The sequence below is a fragment of the Lytechinus pictus genome, chromosome 17, assembly GCF_037042905.1.
Source record: "Lytechinus pictus isolate F3 Inbred chromosome 17, Lp3.0, whole genome shotgun sequence".
Classification (NCBI taxonomy): Eukaryota; Metazoa; Echinodermata; class Echinoidea; order Temnopleuroida; family Toxopneustidae; genus Lytechinus; species Lytechinus pictus.
This window is the reverse complement of record NC_087261.1, coordinates 17,014,246-17,034,972: the sequence shown is the minus strand read 5'-3', so window position 1 is coordinate 17,034,972 and position 20,727 is coordinate 17,014,246. Positions and strand designations below refer to the sequence as shown.

Sequence of the window (20,727 nt, the reverse complement as noted above, 5' to 3'; positions counted from 1 at the left end):
GAGTAGTAGAAGTGGTGTTTCTACTAATGCAATTATCAATATTATTGTTCATAATTACATCTTGTTTCCTCTGACCAGAATAGTGGGTAGGTTTTCCTTGATATAATTTCCTGTACTAAAAAATTAGGCCTACCAGTTATTCTGAGTTCAACTAATAGCGTTTTATTGCCTCATGCCGCGAATTCTTTACTTTATTTAGATGACTGTCTTTGAAATACCATAGAAGTGAATGCGATGGCAAATCTTACTAAAGTACTGCCCCCAAAACGCTATATAAATCAGGTTTTTGTTTTGCTATTATTAAAGTCTTTACAGACACACAACGCGTGCAAGGGCAAAATTCTAGCAATCTGAAGTAATATTATTTCGCGAAGTGCGATTTTTTTTCACAGAACTAACTCTCGCTTTATTCCTTCATGTTTTATCAACTGGATGTGCAAATGTTTTTACTGGGCTCCGTCTCTGGCTATACATGTTTTGTTGACTGAATAACGGTACGGTGAATGCCGCTATCTAACCAGCACCATGCGTGTTGCGTCGTGTAACCCGTTGACCCCTCGTACCACCTCTTCCAGGCCCCACTCTCTGGAGGCAATAATGTCTTCCCAACATGCACAATGTGTGTGTGTCCTATACTATAGATAGTAGAGGAAGCGACGAGCGTGTTGGAATGTTCGCCAATGATATTTAATATGTGGGAACGTTGCTGATGAGTTTGTCATCATCACCTGCACACATAGACAGGAATGGTTATTACACGATCACGTGATGATAACGATGATCATTCGAGTGCCACCCTGTCATGGTTATGTGTCATTCGCTTGACTGTATTCGATGCTTCATTTTGTCGAAGACATTGCATGTATATTCAATTGGTACACTAAAAAGCGTAAGAAGACATGTACATGTATCTGGAATGATGGGATAATGGGGGTATGATGGATGCTGACAATAATGTAGGCTTACAAAACAAATCCGTTGACTGTTGGAGTGTGCGATAATATTAACCAATTCTTTTTGCGAGGATTGTAGATAAGATAATGATATGCAAAAGCAAGCATTGAAACCAAGTCTCCATTCTTTCTATGAGTAATATAAAGAAGGGAAATGGTGAATAATAATGGCAGTACTTACTGAATCCAGATGTCACGTCTACAGGTCTTCAGACAATCTCCGGTTTATGTTGAAAAAAAAAGAGGAGTGAGGCTACTCTATCATTACCACTCACTATTATGTTGATATGCAAAGGTGATAGTATATACGACATATTTTTCCCCACGCTAAAGTCATTTTCATATTTTTGGGGTTTACTAACAACCATAATAACCCGTTGGAATGATGATGTCACTGTTAATATTTTGTTGTTGTACCCTGTTATAGGCCTAATGCGTCGTCTTTACTCTTACCTCTCAAAGTAATTTTCTTCCCATTTTTATTCAAACTATTAGCACGACTGTTGTCCTTGTTTGATAAAATATGGTTTGGGAACCTATTAAATTATTCATGTATTTCAATTTGTAATCGTTCCAGAATCTCAATAATTCAAATACCACATCAATGCCAACTTGGTTGTGATGTCATAAATTTCCATAATGCTTAATGGCTCCGGAACGGCAACTTTTGCATTAAATTCCGGGTAATATTTTTTTCAAATATGTAAATATATTGAGTAATCTTTATCTGAAAATGTAAAACCACGATGATAAATGTCACCTCTTTTCTATTATCTCTCTCTCTCTCTTTAGGATGGGACTACTCCTTTGATCTTGGCGGCTGCCAATGACCACCTGGAGTGTGTGAATGAGCTTATAAATGAGGGTGCTGACCCTAACGAAAGGAGAACAGTACGTATCCCCAACAATTATATTAATTTGATGTGTTAATAATACCAGTATGAGAAAAACTGAATGGTATACATTGACAAAAATTACATTAAAAATGAACATTCAAATGCTTTTAAAGAAATATCAGACAACGAAACTATGTGAACACGGTGGCGGCGGAGCCGGGGGGCACTTATAAAACATAATATATTTTAGGTTAGAAAAGCACAAATTTGTTGGCTCGCGTTTCGCGCTCGCATCAATTACTGTTTAGTAAGGTTCTCATTCTGTCCTTGGTTACAAAAATGCTTAGAATGTCCAGTTTTCAGGTTAGAATGTCATAATTTTTGGCTCGCATTTTTCATTCACATCAATTATTGTTTAATAAGGTACTCATTTGTTTTTGGTTGCAAAAAGTGCTTAGAACGTCCAGGTTTCAGGTTGAAATGTCACAAATTTTCAGCTCGCGCTGAAATTAATCAGTCACTAAATGCAGTCCTTATCAGGTCCATTTTCTGGTCAGTATGTTAAAAATCTTTGCTCTTTTAGTTAGATACACAACTTTTTCATGATTACAAAAACTGCTTGGAATTTTTTTTCTTACATTGCTTATTAAATGAAATGTACAAAAGTTTGAGCTTGCGATTCGCGCTCACAACATCTCGCAAGGATGCCCTTTTAAAATTACAGCGCCGTAACTGACCAAGAAGCGAGTTTCACAACTTCAGATTTGAAAATCTTTCCACACCACTCGCTCGCTACGCTCGCTCGCGAAATATATTTTTCATCAATCAGAAATCACTTCAAAAAGGCTTTGCTCAACTTAATTACTTCAAAACACACAACTACTTCACGCAGATGATAATCTCATGGTGAAAATATCCGTTTGCACCAAAATGCCAATTTTGACATATAAGTGCCCTTTTTGGCTTTGTCCCCCCCCCCCCCCCCCGGACGAAAATGTGTTCCGCCGCTCCTGTGTGAACATTCAAAAGGGGACTTCAATAAACTGTGACACGTGGTAAGGATGTCCAGTTCTTCAGGAATCTGTAATTTCTAATTGTCTTCTTTTCCCTTCGGTTGGTATTCAAAATTTCGAAGGTACTCTCATTACAAATAAATATTGTTGTTCTGTGTTAATTGAAGAAAATAGAGAAGTTGCACGTACTCAACAACTATTTAGTACGTATATAGATGTAACTTTTTTCTGAAACATAAATATTAATTCACTATTTTGTCCGGTTGATTTACACCTCTACCCTATTTTTATTTATTTGGTTAGATTTATACAGAATACAGATGAGAGAAGATATAAATATGCATTTTAATGGGGATCATCAGACCATGTCTCTCTTTCATGTCTTTTGATGCCGGGCATTTTTTTCACCTATTTTTATACTCCCAATTTAGTTTTCGTTCTTTCCAAATTAATCATTATAATATGTACACTTGTCCAAGTACGTGAATGTCACCAGTGTACTGCGATGCAACAAATTGCCAATAAGATGAACACCTACCATAAAGCAGGGATTTTAATTAGTTATCTGAACAGGTTATATTTATCTTGAAGGCCCTATTGTAATACGTTGGTTAAAATGTTACATTGATTTAGTTTTTCAGTGATGACAGTAGATGAAATATACTAAGGATGATTTCTTTATTATTATCACCTGATTATGGTAAACCATCTGTGTATTTGTTTTTCGTACCTTCCAGACCGGGACCACAGCTCTCTTCTTCGCGGCACAGGGAGGTTTCTTGGAGATTGTCAAAGAACTCATAGAGCAGGGAACACAGATCGACTTACCAAGCGAGGTACATATCAATGACATCAAAACATGTATGACGGTCTGCCTTGGAGAACTAAATTACTATTTTGGCTATTTATTGAGAACGTTCCCTGGCTACTTAATGTTGTTTTGGAGATGGAAGATCACAACAATAGTACAGAATAGTTTCAATTTGATCTTCTTAGCCGTGATAAGGGCAGATGCAAATCCAGCATGAAAGGATGGTGTATAATGATGAGAGCAAGACAGAGCAATATGATTTTGCAATTTTACACACCTGTATCATACTCCCTCAAATGCCCTAACCTCAATGGGGAATGCAGACAAAGCTACGTAATTACTCAATATGATAATAATATGTCCATTTATATAGCACAGTTACTATGTGCATTATACTCAACAGCGCTTTGATACTTGGTATCCTATTATTACCCCGGCTGTAGCTAAGCCGCCATATTAATAGACGCTTAAGCGTTTAAGGAATAAATCCCACTGGGTACCCATTCACCTCACCTGGGTCGAGTGAAGCACAATGTGGATAAATTTATTGCCAAATGAAATTACGCCATGGCTGGGATTCGAACCCACGGCCCTCTGTTTCAAAGTCCAGAGACTAATCCACTGGACCACGACGCTCCACATGGTTATGGTTAAACAGCCACCAAGAATCAAGAATCATTGAATACCACATTATCTCTTCAATGGTTCTATTTAATGGCCTTGGATATTATGGAACCATTTCTACATCCATCGTTCCTCCTGTTGCCACCGGGTTTATTTATCACCTGTGTATCTTGATAGCAGGTTTAAAGACAAACTTCGGTGAAATAATTTGTATAACTGAAAAACAGGATTCTCATCTATTCTCATCAATTTTTTTGTATTTCAATATTATTTTTCTAAATCCGATCACTGTACTGAAATCATAAGAGGTGACGGTCACTCATCTTGTCATCTTCGGCTGTCACTCACGAACCATGTTTTTAATGCTGTTTTAAATATGTTCTGTTCCAGGATGGTGGAACACCGTTGTTTGTCGCATGCCAGTGTAATCATCTCGATGTCGTCAAGGAACTCGTATCACGGGGAGCTGAAATACATAGAACGATGACGGTATGGTGAATTAAAGTTTTGGACTTGAAAGTGGCAATGTGCAGGATTCTTTCCCTAGATTTTGCGTTTTGTTAGGGTCAGACTCCGTTTATTACCTCCCCCCCCCCCCCCCCCCATTTACCTGTATATATTCATTCATGTATTATTTTTTTTCCTTTGTTTGGGGCACAGATTGGTTTTGATAGATGTTCCCAAATGAAAAAAAAAATGAAGTATTTTATAGTATCTCAATTCAAACCAGTGAGATATGTCCCCAGAATGCCTCAATTACGGGCTCACTGTAACATCTTTTGAGACAAAAAATACGTATGTTTTTTATTTAATTGGATGTATATTTTTCTGCTGTTATTATAATGATCAAGACCACGTTGTTATGGTTGTTATTGTTGTGATCTTGTCTATAGGACGGAGCTACCCCTCTTTTCATCGCAGCTCAGAACGGTCATTATAATATGCTGAAATACTTAATAGCACAAGGAGCAAAGGTCGATCAAACGAGAAAGGTAAGATTGAAAGTTTACGGGTCACCCAAGGTCAAGTGAGAACTCGTTGATTGCTAGAAGGGCTGGAGGCATTCCGCTCGAAAACTTTCTTGTAACGAATATAGTGGTATAAAGGATGGATTCCTTTCTCAATCTTTATGTTCTCATTCGAATGATACGAGAACAGGTGAGGGGAGCAAGTACAAATAAAGTGAAAAGAAGAAAAACTGCATCCAACTACATCAGCTACTTATTTTTTTATCTAAACCCAATCTCATTTATCGAACTGCCAAAACTACCCCATCTACGGCGAGTCAGCCAGTCTGAGGAAGCCTGTAGAAACGAGGCGAAAGCTATAAACAAGGTAAAACCAGCATTTAATGTGAAAAGATGAAAACTTATTTTATCATATTTGACTCCCATTTGTCTTTTCCTTGAGCATAAGTGTCTGACGCTGACCGATTACTTGTATCACTTAGACAAGGGTTCCTTTATTTGAAATATTCTTATCAAGATCATGTTCCTGAACTAGGCAATTGTTATCATCATCATTGTTATTTTCTTTCTTTCTAATCCAATTGATTATCGATCAGACTCTGTGATTCTCTAAAATGTAACTCACCTTGCCAAGTCCCTGGATATAAATATGACAAGTTTCACATCCTTTCAATTTCATTTTGCAGGACAAAGCATCGCCGTTATGGATAGCAGCTCAGATGGGACATAGTGAAATCATCAAGGAGCTTCTCTTATCGGGAGCAAAGGTGGATGAAGCAAGGGAGGTAAGACAGGAGTTCGGTGGCCCTTTGGCGCCTCCTGTTGGAGTGATCTCTGTAAATATGAGGAATATCAGGGAATTCGTGGAAACCAAGTTTGGTTTACTCTTAACCACGGTTTATTGATTTTCGATGTCCTTGAATGCCGCAGCCTCTCGTCATTTTGTTGTGTTTACTATCTAAATCGTACATATCACAAGAACCAATTTTCACGTTATTTATTTCTCATTATTAAATGTGTAGATAACAAATTTCTACAGAATGGCAAGGTAAAAAAGGTATCGGTCAAAGTTAATGGAGGAATTAATCCGATCTATGTCTGTACTCATCTTATATGCTGAATTGCCGTAATCTAGTTGGCTTAAATTTTGGTTTGGTGTCCTTTATTTGTCATTCTGTAATTCGATTCAATTTATTTTATGTTTCTAAAGTAACACTATTTTCGCACATTATTTTGTCATTTGTTTGATTTAAGTTTCTTTTTGGTTGTCCCTGTTTTTTGTAATACAAGCGATTGCGAATGAATCATATTAATTGATGGCACGAATTTGTTTTAGTGTGTGTTATAATAAGTTCTTAAAGGGTAGTCAGTGTTTTGGAAGTTTCTTTTTTTTTTTCATTTAAAGTTCATCGTAAACATTCTTATTGAATAGATGACTATTCACTATCAATATCATATTGCATATCCAGATAATTAACATTAATATCATCCTATAATGCAACAACTTGAAATGTTTAACATCAACCTGAATATGGCACAATCAACAAACGTCATAATCATAACGATACCCCTCTTTTCCTCATAATGTCATTGTAAATGTGAATTTCCCCCTTATAAAACAAAACAAAACAAAATAATCATTTTCAATTTGTTCCCAATTTCAATATTTGTGTAATAAAGAAATTCATAAGAGATCCATAAACGATCTCTGAAAAAATATAAAAGGGCAATTACATAGCAAGCTATGAAATTCTAATTGATTTTTTATGTTAATATTTTTTTACTTAACCATGATAACCATGTTTACCATATTTGCTCATCCAATGTGCTTAAGTGTGTAGAATATTGATTCGATAATTCATGCACCATTCCCAATTTGTAACACCAGTCGTAATCCTTAAGGACCTGCTTTTACTGTCCGCTCACATCCATCATGTCCTACTGTTTTTGCTAGTCGTGGTAGTATTTCAGTTCTAATAGGCAAACACATCTTTGTTCTAAGACTAATTTAAACGCTTTGGCCCGTATTCTGATAGCGTGGTTTAACTTAACCCTGGTCTAAGTGTGGTAATAAACTGCCATATTTAAACCTAGGTTTAAGTTTCGTATTCCGATAGCAAGGTTTAAGTTAACCCTGGTCTAAGTGTGGTAATAAATCCTCAAAAAGTTAAACTCGCGCAGGGGGTAGTTTAAGCCTGGTTTAAATCCAACAAATCATGGCCAACAATTTTTTAGAATTTATGCCTATTTTGCATTTCGAGCTACTTCCTCAGTTTTTAACCGATTCTCATGAAATTTGGAACACACATTGGTCTCAAGGTAAGGAGGTGTAAGAATTTTTTTCCCTTTTTAGGAAATTGTGTTGCCATGGTAACAGTATATTATGGTTCAAAATTTTGCCGTTTAAAATACTTCATCAGTTTTCTACCAATTCTCAAGAAAGTTGGCTAAGACATTGGTTTTGAGGTAAAGATATGCAAGACACTTTTTTGCATGTGTCGGAAATTGTGTTGCCATGGTAACGGTATATTATGGCAAAAACTGTATAAATCTTGCTGTTCCAACTACTTCCTCAGTTTTTAATCAATTCTCATGAAATTTGGCACATACATTAGTCTTGATGTGAGGATGTGCAAAACATTTGTTATGTCTTTATTTAAAAAAAATCATGTTGCCATGGTAACAAATCAAATATCAAAAATTAGATGAAAATCTTGTGATTTGAACTACTTAATTTATCAGTTTCCCACTGGTCAATTCTCTTAAAAATTTGGCACATACATTAATGTTGAGGTGAAGATGTCTAAGGCATATTTTTGCCTGTATCAGAAATCGTGTTGCCATGGTAACAACATATTATATAACGAAAATAAGGTGAAAATTTTGTAGTTCGAACTCCTTCATCTTTTTTTCAACTAATAATGCTCATGAAATTTGGCACACACATTTGTCTTGAGTTGAAGATGTGCAAGACATATTTTTGTATGTATCAGAAATCGTGTTGCCATGGTAACAACATATTACGTAATGAAATTAGGTGAAAATCTTGCGGATTGAACTCCTTCATTAGTTTTCAACCGATTCTTATAAAAGTTGGCTCACACATTGGTTTTGAGGTATAGATCTGCAAGACATATATTTGTGTGTGTTGGAAACTTTGTTGCCATGGTAACATCATATTAAATCAATAAATGTGTAAACACATCTCGTGGATTGAACTTCCTCATTTTATGACATAGGCCTATGCTCATGAAATTTAGAACACATAGGTTTTGAGGTAAAATAATCTGCAAGACACATTTTCTCATTCATCAAAATATGTGTTTGTATGGTAACTACACACACCAAAATAAGATTAAGACAATGGTCAATGCTAACTGTTGTTTGGCTACATGGAGAACTACATGTATGATATAGCTGTAGGCTTAGTTCTAGCTTTAAGGGGGTGCTAGACCTTTAGATCTCGAACTACAGTCCCTAGCTTTAGATCTAGGCCTAGATCTAGTAATAATCCAACGTTAGATCTCTAGCCTACTTCCTTTTTCAGGCCTAACGTTAGATGAGTAGATCTACTGTAGACTAGCCTACATTTACTATTTTTCGATTTAGAATCTAAATTGAGAGTCTACAAATCTCTAGATCTAGACCTAGTACATGTAGACCAAGACTGATATAGATCTAGTTCTAGATCTAGATAGGGTCTAACTTTTAGTCTAAGTTATTTAGTCTAGAACTAGGCCAGCGTTAGAGATTCTAGATCATACAGTAAGTCAGTAGACTAGATAGCACAGACTAACGTTAGGCCTAGATCTAAATTCTTACATAAATCTAGGCCTAGTCTAGTCAAGACTAAGCTGTTGTTGGTCTAGGTTTAGGCCTAAACAAGTCCCCAAAAATATTTAATAAATAAAATAAAAACTCTTCAAAGAAACAGATATGGACCTAAAAAAACAGGAGTAGGCCCTAGGAGATGTCAAGGAGTACTATCACTACTAATTCTAGATTTAGCCAGGCCTAGGCCCTAGTTACTTGGCAAGCAATGCATAGCGATAGTCAGATCTAACACTGTGGACAGGAATAACCGTCGTTTCTGTGGATTTATTGAAAAAATTCTGACATTTTACTGTCATATCACATTGCCTTGGTGAGAGAGGCCAACGTAGTCGTAACTGTTAGACTGTCATACTCATCATAGTTCAGCGGAACAATAGTAATAGTATACAGAGACTGAACTTTTTGTCTAAGTCTACAAATCAGATCTATTCTACTAGATTCTAACTAAGACTAAGGTTAGAATATAGATCTATATCTATCCCTGTCCCAAGGCTAAGCCAGCCTAAGTCCTGAATGATGTTCTAGGCCTAGACCAATACTATAAATATGTAGCTTCAGTCTCGGTTGCTCCACTAGACTACGGTTTGCTTCAAGAAAGTAAAAAAAGTCAAAACAGTGTTCAATTCTCCTCCAAACAATTGGGCCTAAGCTCGATCTAACTATAGCCTAGGCCTAATGTTAGACCCAAGACTACTCTCAAAAGTTACAAAAAATTTCCCTTAAAGTTACAATAAAGATGTCGACCTCTTAACTTATTGTTTTAGATCTAGGACTAGAGTAGAGTCTAGACTCTAGTCTAGAGTGGGTGAGGTGAATCTATTCAATTTAGATTTTGACAAACATGAAAAGCAATCAATGGGACTGATACACAAAAAACTATGCAGGTCACTCGGTTTGGGATTGAAATGTTTTAGTAATTAACCAATATAAAGATAATCTTAATGAAAATTTCTTACCATATTTGGGTGATGAATGATTTTCTTTCACTACAATAGTTGTAATTAGTTTCCATAAAATCCAATTTTTTTAGAAAAAACAACTTTAGTGACATTTTTTCAACTTTGTTGCAGTCATCCCTGCAGCAGTAATTTACCAAAAAGGTGCTAGTCTTGGTTAAAAGAGGATTATTATTTCCAAAAAGAATTTTAAACCCGGGTTTAACCCAGGTTTAGTTAAACCTGGCTATCAGAATACCAAAATAATTAAACTACACTTAGACCAGAGGTGAGGTTTAGAGGAGGTTTAGTTAAACCAGGGTTAACTTTAGACTAGGGTTAAGTTAAACCTGCTATCAGAATACGGGCCTTTGGGTTTTTTTCTGATTTTACACGAATGATTTGAACTTATTTTGCCATTTTGCCACGAATGCGCACTTTCACGTTGGCCCTCATGGACACTGCGGGATCGTTAGATCACCACACGATTTGCATACGATATATTTTCACCGAGTTTGCAGTGCTGCACGTATTATGCATGCATTTTGGTTTCACCTGTTCACCATTTTTGCCTCCCAATTATCCAAGCAGGATGGGGCGACCCCGCTTTTCAAGGCAGCGCACAAAGGCTACACAGACTGCGTTAATGACCTGATAATGAAGGGTGCTTCGCTCGGACTACTACAGGTAGGTGTAGAATTCAGATTCCCATGGATATTGTAGAAAGCGTTTTCAATCCAATAAATCTAATATTCCAAACCATAAAGAAATCAACAACAAATCTTTAATGGACACTCGTCACTTCATTTCCTGCTTTTTATTGAACAAGCATATCGGCAGGAAGAACTTCCCCTCTAAAACCCAACGCCTTCCGGTTTTTTGGAATGTTTTCGAGCTGTTTGTTACTTCAACATGTTTGTTTATTTTGTGGTATTTTTTCTCTGTCATTTTTTATTTGGAGTTCTTCATAATTACCTTGTCCTAAATGACACTTGGAACAGAATACCTGATCAATAGACAATGTTTGAACGACTGACTTGATCATACTGTTTCCTTGCCTTGTCTCTGAAAACAGAATGGTGAGACAGCTCTCCACGCAGCGGCACTGTTCGGTCATCTGAAAGTGGTAAAACAACTAATTGAATCCGGGTCAGATGTCACACTAAAGAACAAGGTGAGAACATGAGAGAAATGATCTGTTTATTTCCAATTTGTATATAAATGCCAATTCGTCCAATTGTCAATTCGTCAACTATCATTTGGTTTACCATCAGTTCGTCCACCATCCACGTAGTCTAATTGTAAATTCGTACACTCATCCATTTGTCTATTAACCAGTTCGTCCAATAGCCATTTAGTGCAATTTGAATACAAGTAAGTGTTAATTGTGCAAAATGAATGAAAATAAAATGGATATTAGACAAACTGGTTATGAGACGAAATGGTCATAGATGAAATGCTGATTAGACGTAGTGATGATTGGACCAAATGGTTTTGGACCAAGTAGACGAAATGTTGATGGGCAGAATGGCTTTAGACTAGATTAAAGTAGACCGTGTGGTGAGTGGACGGGTTGCCAATTTACCAAACGATCTCGAAAGCTATGTACTTGAGGTAGACATGATACATGCAAATTAAACTTCAAAATTTCAGTTCAGCTCAGTTTTATCTGAAAGTATAGAAAAATGAGAATGAATTCAAAATACTAAAAGAAATTTGTAACCCATATACATTCAAGTACGGCGACGCAAGTGATACTGTTACAAGATGTTTAATAAGGAAAAAATATCAATGCATGAAGATTACTCATATGCATACCAATTACACATTCAGATTCAGATTTAGATTTATTTCCAGCAGAAATGACATAAATATTGATACAAATAATTTTTCATACATTATAACAAATGATGCAATAACACATGACACATGATGCAATAAGTAGTAACACAACAAATTAATATTCAAAGTTGCTAGCAATATGATTCTAAATGACGTTAATACTGACCTATTTGACTTTCATCCATGAATTGACTTCCATCCATGCCATCCTTATTAATATTATATCTGAAGCTATTTACTGAGTCTTCTGATCTGTCAGGCAGTGACAATTTATATAAGATAATCTATACTTTCATTTCATTTTATCCGTTTCATTTCATTTTTTCTTTCATTCATATCTTTCACACTCATCCATATTATATTTATATTGATCAGTGTAATGATATACCGCCCATCGATTGCTCTGCTAAATATTTCTGTCCACCAAAAACAAAATCATTTTAACTTTCTTTTTTTTAATGGTTTAAACGCACTGTAAGGAGAAATTAGATTGATTTTTTTATTGTTGCAAGTCGCTTGATGGAGTATATTATCATTGAGCAGTTGATCTTACAAGATTCATTTTGAAAAAGAAAATCAATATTTTACACATGCATATCACAAATCACATTGCAGAAACCGATATTCGAGTTTATTTTTGTATTCATTGTCCTTCATTTCTGCCTGCCACTTTGTACTTTCAGGATAACGTCACAGCAGCTGAAATGGCCAAGGACGCTGGATTTGACGTCATCGCTGAGTTCCTCATTAAAAGCGCGGCTTCAAAGTCATAAAAATACGACAAAAGTACCAGTTCGCTCTCTGTGGACTGGAAAGCGGTTCGTGTGCTATAAGCTAGCGTCGAACTCCGATAGTACTAAAAACAGAGACAAAAATGCTGAAGGAACTTGTACTAAGCGTGGGCTGACTGTAGGTCCATGTTTTGATACAGATCTGTGGCTATCTTTCTGAACGCTTTGAATTGACCTTTAGCAACAGACTGCCGTCCACGTGGTTGGTGTTGAAAGATATCTACTAGGATTATGATTGCCTCTGGAACAATGCAAAGGTTGGCTCCTTGATAGTTGCTGGTGCTTATGGAAAATGTGCTTTGTTGTCATTTCAATAATCCAAATGTTTCACGTCGTGACAAGCACGTCCATCGTGAGATATTTTTTGAAGCACGTTGTAGCACCGTCGGAAGTTTTCTCAGTATTATCTCTTTTGATCCACACTGTGTGGCAAACTGCTGTGCTGTTAATTCAAAAATACCTGTAGAAATTTATGACATAATTGTTTGCAAAGGTTTTTCAGAACTGTTGGACAATGATGATTGTTTCTTCTTGGCGTCTAAATATTATGTTCTTTCGTGCAGCCAAGGTCCAATTTTGATGTGATCATGAGTAAATCTTGGTCATCGTGGAGTGAGATATATTGTAGGAGCGACCGAACTCGGTCGCCTGGAGAGGAACAAAATGTGGACATATTTTAAAAGATTGTTCGCTACTTGACAAGATTGACAAATGTGGCGTGAAAGTCATTACACATTATCACGTGTAGTTTATTTAGTTATCCAGTACATCACGTAGAACATGGTTGGCTTGTGCAGTGACTTGAATATCATTCTATCGAGGCTGTTCGAAATTCGTTCATCTAGAAACAAACTTACAATAATTTTCCTTCAGACAATATTCTGAGTATAATGATCGGAGAGGTAATTCAAAATCAAAACGCCATATTGCAGCCAAAGTATCTTTATAGGCCAACGGGTGACAGGCTTAAGCCAAATAGCTGGATACAACGATATAAGTTTTTTTGCACTTTCACTACTTACCAAATGGCTTTACTTATGCTGATTTCGAAACAGTATAGGCTGTTCTCATCGACCAGAATTATCCGAGTCATGCTATGGGAGATATGTTGTGTAATTGCATGCATTTCTACTGTAAACAAAAGAATGTTTTTGCTTTTTCTTTTTATCCCAAGATAAAAAGAGAGTTTCAAAAGTCTTTCAAATAAAACTAATATGCTACATGTATTAATTACTAAAAATAGGGGAATCTAATACTTTTGGAGATAGAGCCTTTGGGAAAATGACGCCAAAATTGTGGAAGAACCAACGTCATGATATAAGATCAATGAGCGCTTGGCCTTTCGGTCAGTACTTTTAAGTCTTTTTGGTGGCCTAAAAAAAAAGGCTCTATTCTTTTTCTTTCAATCGATGGTATTTACCCACTTGCATTAGTTCAAATTAGTTATTTACTAATGCGAACATTATTTTCAAGATTTTAATTTCACCCCACAAACATTAACAAGTGCTACACAGTTTCTAGTTTCTGGAGACCTATTATTTTCACATAATTTCATTTTGCAATCATTTGTGGTGCTATTTCACTTATAGTAACCACGATTTGTAAATACATCTCATCTGGTAATTTCTTTACAAAAAGGCAGAAAGTACTATGTTTGTGGAGTTATGCAACAATACGTTTATTTTCTTTCTTACCTGAAATCATCTCGATGTTGGATTAAAATGTATATAGTATTTATATGATCAATTTTGCGCTCCTTTCAACAAATATAATTGTGTGAGACGTTATGTGGATAAAAAAAGGTTGTTAAGGAAAAGAGTTATGTAAAAAAATATTGAGAACTAAATTTCGATACAGTATATCAAAACGTTATTTGCCTTCGTATGATGTTATCATAACATGTTAAATAACGATATTATGTTTAAAAAACTGATGCTGAATATTTGATTTTGATTTTTTTCATTCTTGAATATAATTTGCAATAATTGTACTCCAAAAATCTTGTTAAGCCTTTCTTGCCCGAAATCTTTTTCTTTTTTTTCCATGTATAGATTTTAGTGAAATCATTGATTATGTACAGCCATGCATTTACTCTCACTTACCAGAAAACATTTACTTGATTTACTTGATAAAAATGTATTCTAATTTATGTGATTTTTCGTTGTTTAAATTGGCCTATTTTTAGATGGATTTTCCTGGTCCTTGAATAAAACGTAGGTTTGATCGTATGTATCTGGTATGTAGGTATATATTGATATATCGAAGCACAATTAATTTGAAAAAGCAATGAAATAGCATTGCATATATTGACGGATTTACGAAATTGTAATAAAGCGTTACATGCCTTTTGTATTTCACCACATTTGTTTGATTCCTGAAGAAATAACTTTATGTGATATTCTGATTCTTTATTTAATCTTGTTTCGGTAACAAGTGTGGATTGTTAGATATGAAAAATGAGGAACATTTTCTTCAAAAGTAGAAGCAAAATTTTGTTTCTATATCTAAAATTAAATGAAATCACTGAAATGTATTGTTGCATATGCGTATGCTATAAAGGTAATTGTGAGCTGCGAGGCTTGCATAATGAGCCTCGATTTGGGGAAAAAGAGTAAACAAAATAAACGTTCTGATTATTAGGTAATTGATAAACTTTCGTCATAGCTAGATGATAAAATACTGAAAGAAATAAAGATAACAATGGCTATAATGATAATGAATATAATAATCACATACAAACTGATGAATTATTCATTCAGAATGTCTTTAGGAATTCCGCTGTTGGTATACGAAATCTTCCAACCATTCTTCTTTTTTTACGTTTAGTTATAAATTAAAATTAAAAAATTGTTTTGTATGTTTACGTATATGTAAAGTTGTATTTGTCTGTTGTAAAATGAAAACGAATCATTTTGCACCGACAACAATAATCACATTTATCATATTTATTATAGTAATGATAATTGTAATTTGGAAATTAAAATGCATCAAAAAAATATTGTTGCGAAAAGCAATTGGATGCTTGTTACATCGTATCATTATTCATTGTGTGTGTATTACGGGATGGAACATTATGGATTACTAAAGCTGATTTCAAAGTTTGGTAAGACTTGAATTTTATATTTAAAAAAATGTTATAGTCATCATTTAGAGATATATAAAAGTAGTTGCAATAAACACTAATTTCATCAGAAAGTCTGTGAACCAGGGTAAATTTTTGCCATATCACCCTAGATCTATATTTGGTACAGTAGCATAAACTGAACTTTGTGAAATCCTGAAATTTAAAGCTGAAAACAATCACACTGAAGATCACCAACACAGATAAGCACATGTGGGACAGTGTATTATTAATAGTATTGCTTGGAAAAAGACCCGACGTTTGGTGACATGTCATGCTAATTTTGCCCATTTATCAGCCTTTTTTTCACCACTCGGGTAGTCGTTTTAGGATTTTGTATGAACTAATTTTGAAATCTTTCCAAAACTGGCATTTATCTTTGAAATTTATGGTTAGTTTTCATGAACCCCAAAAATGTGCATTTGCCATACTAGTATCACCCTAGATCTATATTTGGTAGAGTAGCGTCAACTGAACTTTGTGAATATATCATCGATTTCACATCACAATTTATTTTGATCGGGTGCGCGATATCTGCATATTTTTTTTCGTTTATAAAACCCCTCAAATTTGAGCCCATGAACCAGCAAAGAGAACGATTTTCAGCCTAAGGTGTACCTTATTTCTGATCATTCTGCCAATTCAAATAAGATTAAGAAAATAATGCCCTTATAGCATATCAAGATATATACATCGTTTCCATCTCTAATTAAAAAAAACACCACGTTGCACCTATGAAGAAATACTTAAAAAACATTTACAGTATTTTGAGAGAAGTAAATCCTTCATATTCTTCTAGGATGATAAAATATTGTTACAAATTCGTATATTTAAAGGTAGTGATTTCCAAATGTTAGATCCCACATATTTAATTGATTTATGAGTTAGCACTTCTTAGAGTGAATAAATGGATATCAAACAAACAGATAAATGTCTAATTGGTAGCTATGAATTACAATATTTCAATAGCTATGAATGTCTCAATTGTCAATTCAAAGTAAAATCATTCCAAAATTATAACGGTATAAAGACATTTTTCATTTACTCATTTTCATATAAAAAACTACAACCAAAATATAATGAATAACAGTGTTTTTCAATGTTTTAACAATTCGCCGCAATATGTACATAACACCAATGTATTAATTCATGGCGATACTGGTCAAACTTAAATGTGCCACGCTAGCTTATAACCCCCATGACGCAAAACCAACGGTAACTCTCCCGATATGAATGTTAAGATTTTTATTTTGAAAGGGGACATTCTAAGCTCTAAAACGATTCAAAATGTATCAACAACTTTTCTATTGAATGTTGAACAATGAGACCTTTACCAAATATCAAGGAGAACACAGATTTCAAAGTTCATGTTTCTTTCAAGCATGGCATGTACATGCGCGATCTCACTAAAACTTCCGAGCAGACTCGAAATGATATCTCCTGTATTTCGTTTTTTATTCAACTTTACAGCGTCAAATTTTGACAGTATGAAAAAGAGTGGGTTTTTTCAGATAAGTTTATTATCAAAGTTCTAGTTTTGGAAGACCAAATTTTTGTGTTAGCTATATCCAGAGAATCTACCCTGGCGATGTGATGTTGGTTTTGGGTATCTAGTGAAATATTCATTGACGTGCGAGTGAGACTACTAAGCTACATGTACATAATGGCATAACCATAACCACAACATTAAGCTCTTGAGTCAGAATTCCTTGAAATAAAACGGAAATATTGATAATGAAAACCATGTGATTGCATATCTCGTCAGGTTGATGACGCTTAAAAAGCTTTCGTAAAATGATTGTGCATGTTTGGCGAATGATACTGTTATATTTACCGTTCTCGGTTCCCTATCAGTATCTTAAGCTACATTTACTATTTTTCTAAATGGACTTTGATGTGTTAACGTCGAAATTACTTTTCTTCGGGTTACATCTCATTACCAATATAAGAATAAGAACAACGGCGTCGATGATTGGTAGCATTGTGAATGTAGCGTCGAACGACGAGAAACGGTCTGCAACTAAACCTGTAGGATAATAAACAATAATAGATATATATTTGTTGAATAAAATCAAAGCAACGACTCCTAGTGAGAGAATTTTGGGATTGATTGTGTCCCGAGTGTAGCCTATTTACTAATGTTTTACCTTAGTGTCAATATTCCTGTCCCTTAACATAACTGCCTTTAATTTACTCTGCAGTTTTACACCTTGCCAAATGCTAACGAGTCCTCCCACAATACCTGTTTGGGTACTCGTCAGGTTTGTAGTAGTTTGACCGCTTTATCATTAATATGCTGAAACTGCACCATTGCATTTAGGATGTAGAACTGAAGCATTCCTACCGTTCAATCTTGATGTCCTATCACTTGCCTATCAAGTTTCTATTTTCATGGGGATCGCTCAATATCTTAAAGTCTTCAAAGGCTCACCAGTAAGAAAGAAGTTACGTGAATATGTTGTGAAAAGACGTCAATAGAAGGGGTTTTTGCACAGCGACGCAGAACAAATCCAAGAACAAAAGAAATGTATTTAAAATGTTAGCAAAATAACATTGACTAGCTAGAGGGAGGTCTCTGTCGAAAGTTGGTGAACCGGAACAGCAGTCTCGTCCTAAAGTTTCAGAGCTGACGAAAAACTGCAAAGAGGTTGTTTGTCCAGAATCCAGGACGAAGCTGCTGTTTTGATGCACCAATGTTCGACAAAGACTTCTTGGTTGCTCTTTGTCATGAATGGCATTTGACAATACATTTCCATATTCTTAAAAAACATTCTGCGTGACGGTGCGAAAACTCAGTAATGTCTGATTATGCCACTGTTACCTACCTCTAATATAGCCACCGAGGAACATCCCAACTCCAGAAATGCACCGGCCACCTGAAAAGGCGACGTCAAACCATGGACCTAGTAGGTCCATGGTCAAACTGGCCAGGAGACGCTCTATCCCTCACAATGAGCGTTGTCACCACCACCCTCGCTCCAATGGACATTGCAGAGAAGCATGACGTCACCAAAATGACGTAATAGTTGGCGACAAACACGTCAACGAGGAGAGCGCCGATGTTGAGGATGACAGCAAAGATGTAAACATCGATCGGCTTGAAGAGATGATTAATTGGTAAGGACACCCACACCAAGTCTACTGAAGGTATTCCCAGATGCCGCTGAGAAGGTTAGGATGATTGTATTTACTGACAGAGATTCCTCTTTGCACTACGTGCGGTACGAGAAATTAGTGCCATCCACAGTACACCATATCTAATGCAAACTGCACAGCGAATATCACATTGAATATTGGATCCTTGTAAAAATCAGTTTGTCGCAGCCTGTTGGTGATTCTATGAAGAGCTCCGAGTTTGATATCTTCTGTTTCGGGAAAAGCAGATTGTGATAAACGGGCGGCAATTATTACGACAATTAAAGAACCCTGATAAAAATCCGTTGGGTTTGGAGGCGGCTCCGACGCCGGCTTTGAGGCCGTACCCTAATCGTATGCAATTTGAAGTCGCCTCGAAATCATTACCCCCATGATAAACATGGTTTCAAGCCTGCAATTGTGGGTCTACACATAAGCCAGCTTCGTGCATGCCGTGTTGCCTATTCACGTGACACCAGTCACCTGACTTTTCGTGTAAACAATTTCATCGTTCTTAATTCGGTTTGTTCACTATTTCTTTGTCTACTTGGGGTGGCACACATACCAATTGCAGGAGTAAAGCCTACTTCAGACCACATTGAAAGGTGGGCTCAATCCGAGCCGGCGTTAGTCCGGCTTTCTAAAATGAGGGGGGGGGGGGTGATCCACATAAGTCGAGCCGCCTCCGACGCCTTCATCAGTCCACTTTGAACGTATGTTATCACCACCCTAATTCATGGTATTTAGACATTCAAATAGATTCGCATACTCCGTGGCATGGAGTGGCATACCATCAGCACCTTTAGATGCAGTACACATTCAATACATTTTCCTATATGAAATGCCATTTTCCTTAGCTGCAATCAAGGCAGCCCAAATGCCGTCTTTCAGGTTAGGGTTTGATTCGTTGAGACCAGAATTAAACTGCTTTAGTACAACGGTCAAAATCTGTCTTTGAAAGGAAACCAAAACCTAAGGAGCGAGTCGATATATTGGAGTAAGTGAAATGGGAGGAGCAATTTTAAATTTATTAAATTGATTTGCTAATATGTGTTATCACGGTTTCCTTTAAAATGTTAGACAAGGATTTCAAAAGAAAAAAAAAGCCTGTATAAAATTTTCATTTGTTTTTATTACCATTCAGAACTAATCTGAATTTTTTTTCTAGTTTCATACTTTTTGGTTCTCATGATATTGATTTGGGTGGATAGCAACGATCTTTAGAACGAGATGCAGGTGAGGCCTACCCTATTTATTATCATTATTGCTCTCTTTTTCCCCGACACGGAAATAATGAAAATGCTGATTGGCCTCACCTTCTGAGCTATGACTACTACTCGTTCCCCCTTTTCTTCGTCGAAATCTCCTGTAGATAGTCGTTGGACCGTCTGAACGTCATTTACCTTGGTGATCATCTTAGTTGATTCCATCTGAATTCCAACAGCACATGGGATGACGTGTGCTATGACAGCGCTGATGATGAGCAGTCCTCCTCTCCACCCGAAAGGAGCACGTAGGAAACCAGCCAAGAGAGGGAATAGAACCTTGCCGGCGCCATAACCACTCAAGCCGATGCTGAAACATAGGTTGTAATTCTCTTTTGCCAACCGGTGCAACGCCACAATGCTACTAACCATCAAGGCACTGATCCCAATAACTCGTGTATGAAAAGAAAATAATGCTACATTAAAAATAAATAAAACAAAACAGAAAATTGTAAAGGACTTCTTGATGAATAGGAACAAAATTAGCAAAATAAAATTCAGCGAGTGCCTTTCTCAAAAGAGTTAGCCTGGTTTTACGTCTTGACTCTACAAGGATGGAAGTTGACGACTTGTAGTCTTACTATTCGATTTACATGACA

At 36.0% G+C, this 20,727-nt stretch overlaps 1 protein-coding gene and 1 pseudogene across 1 annotated transcript; one reads left to right on the top strand and one right to left on the bottom strand.

The window, feature by feature from the left end:
• The first annotated feature begins 927 nt into the window (after positions 1-927).
• Positions 928-15,625, top strand: LOC129280197 (ankyrin repeat domain-containing protein 29-like). Its single transcript, XM_064112575.1, has 9 exons — positions 928-933; positions 1,746-1,844; positions 3,540-3,638; positions 4,628-4,726; positions 5,131-5,229; positions 5,892-5,990; positions 10,566-10,661; positions 11,050-11,148; positions 12,500-15,625. The coding sequence occupies exons 1-9, from the start codon at positions 928-930 to the stop codon at positions 12,587-12,589; spliced, it is 786 nt and encodes a 261-aa protein (XP_063968645.1). The 3' UTR covers positions 12,590-15,625.
• A 1,910-nt stretch (positions 15,626-17,535) lies between these two features.
• Positions 17,536-20,500, bottom strand: LOC129279783 (uncharacterized; annotated as a pseudogene).
• Between the last annotated feature and the right edge of the window lie 227 nt (positions 20,501-20,727).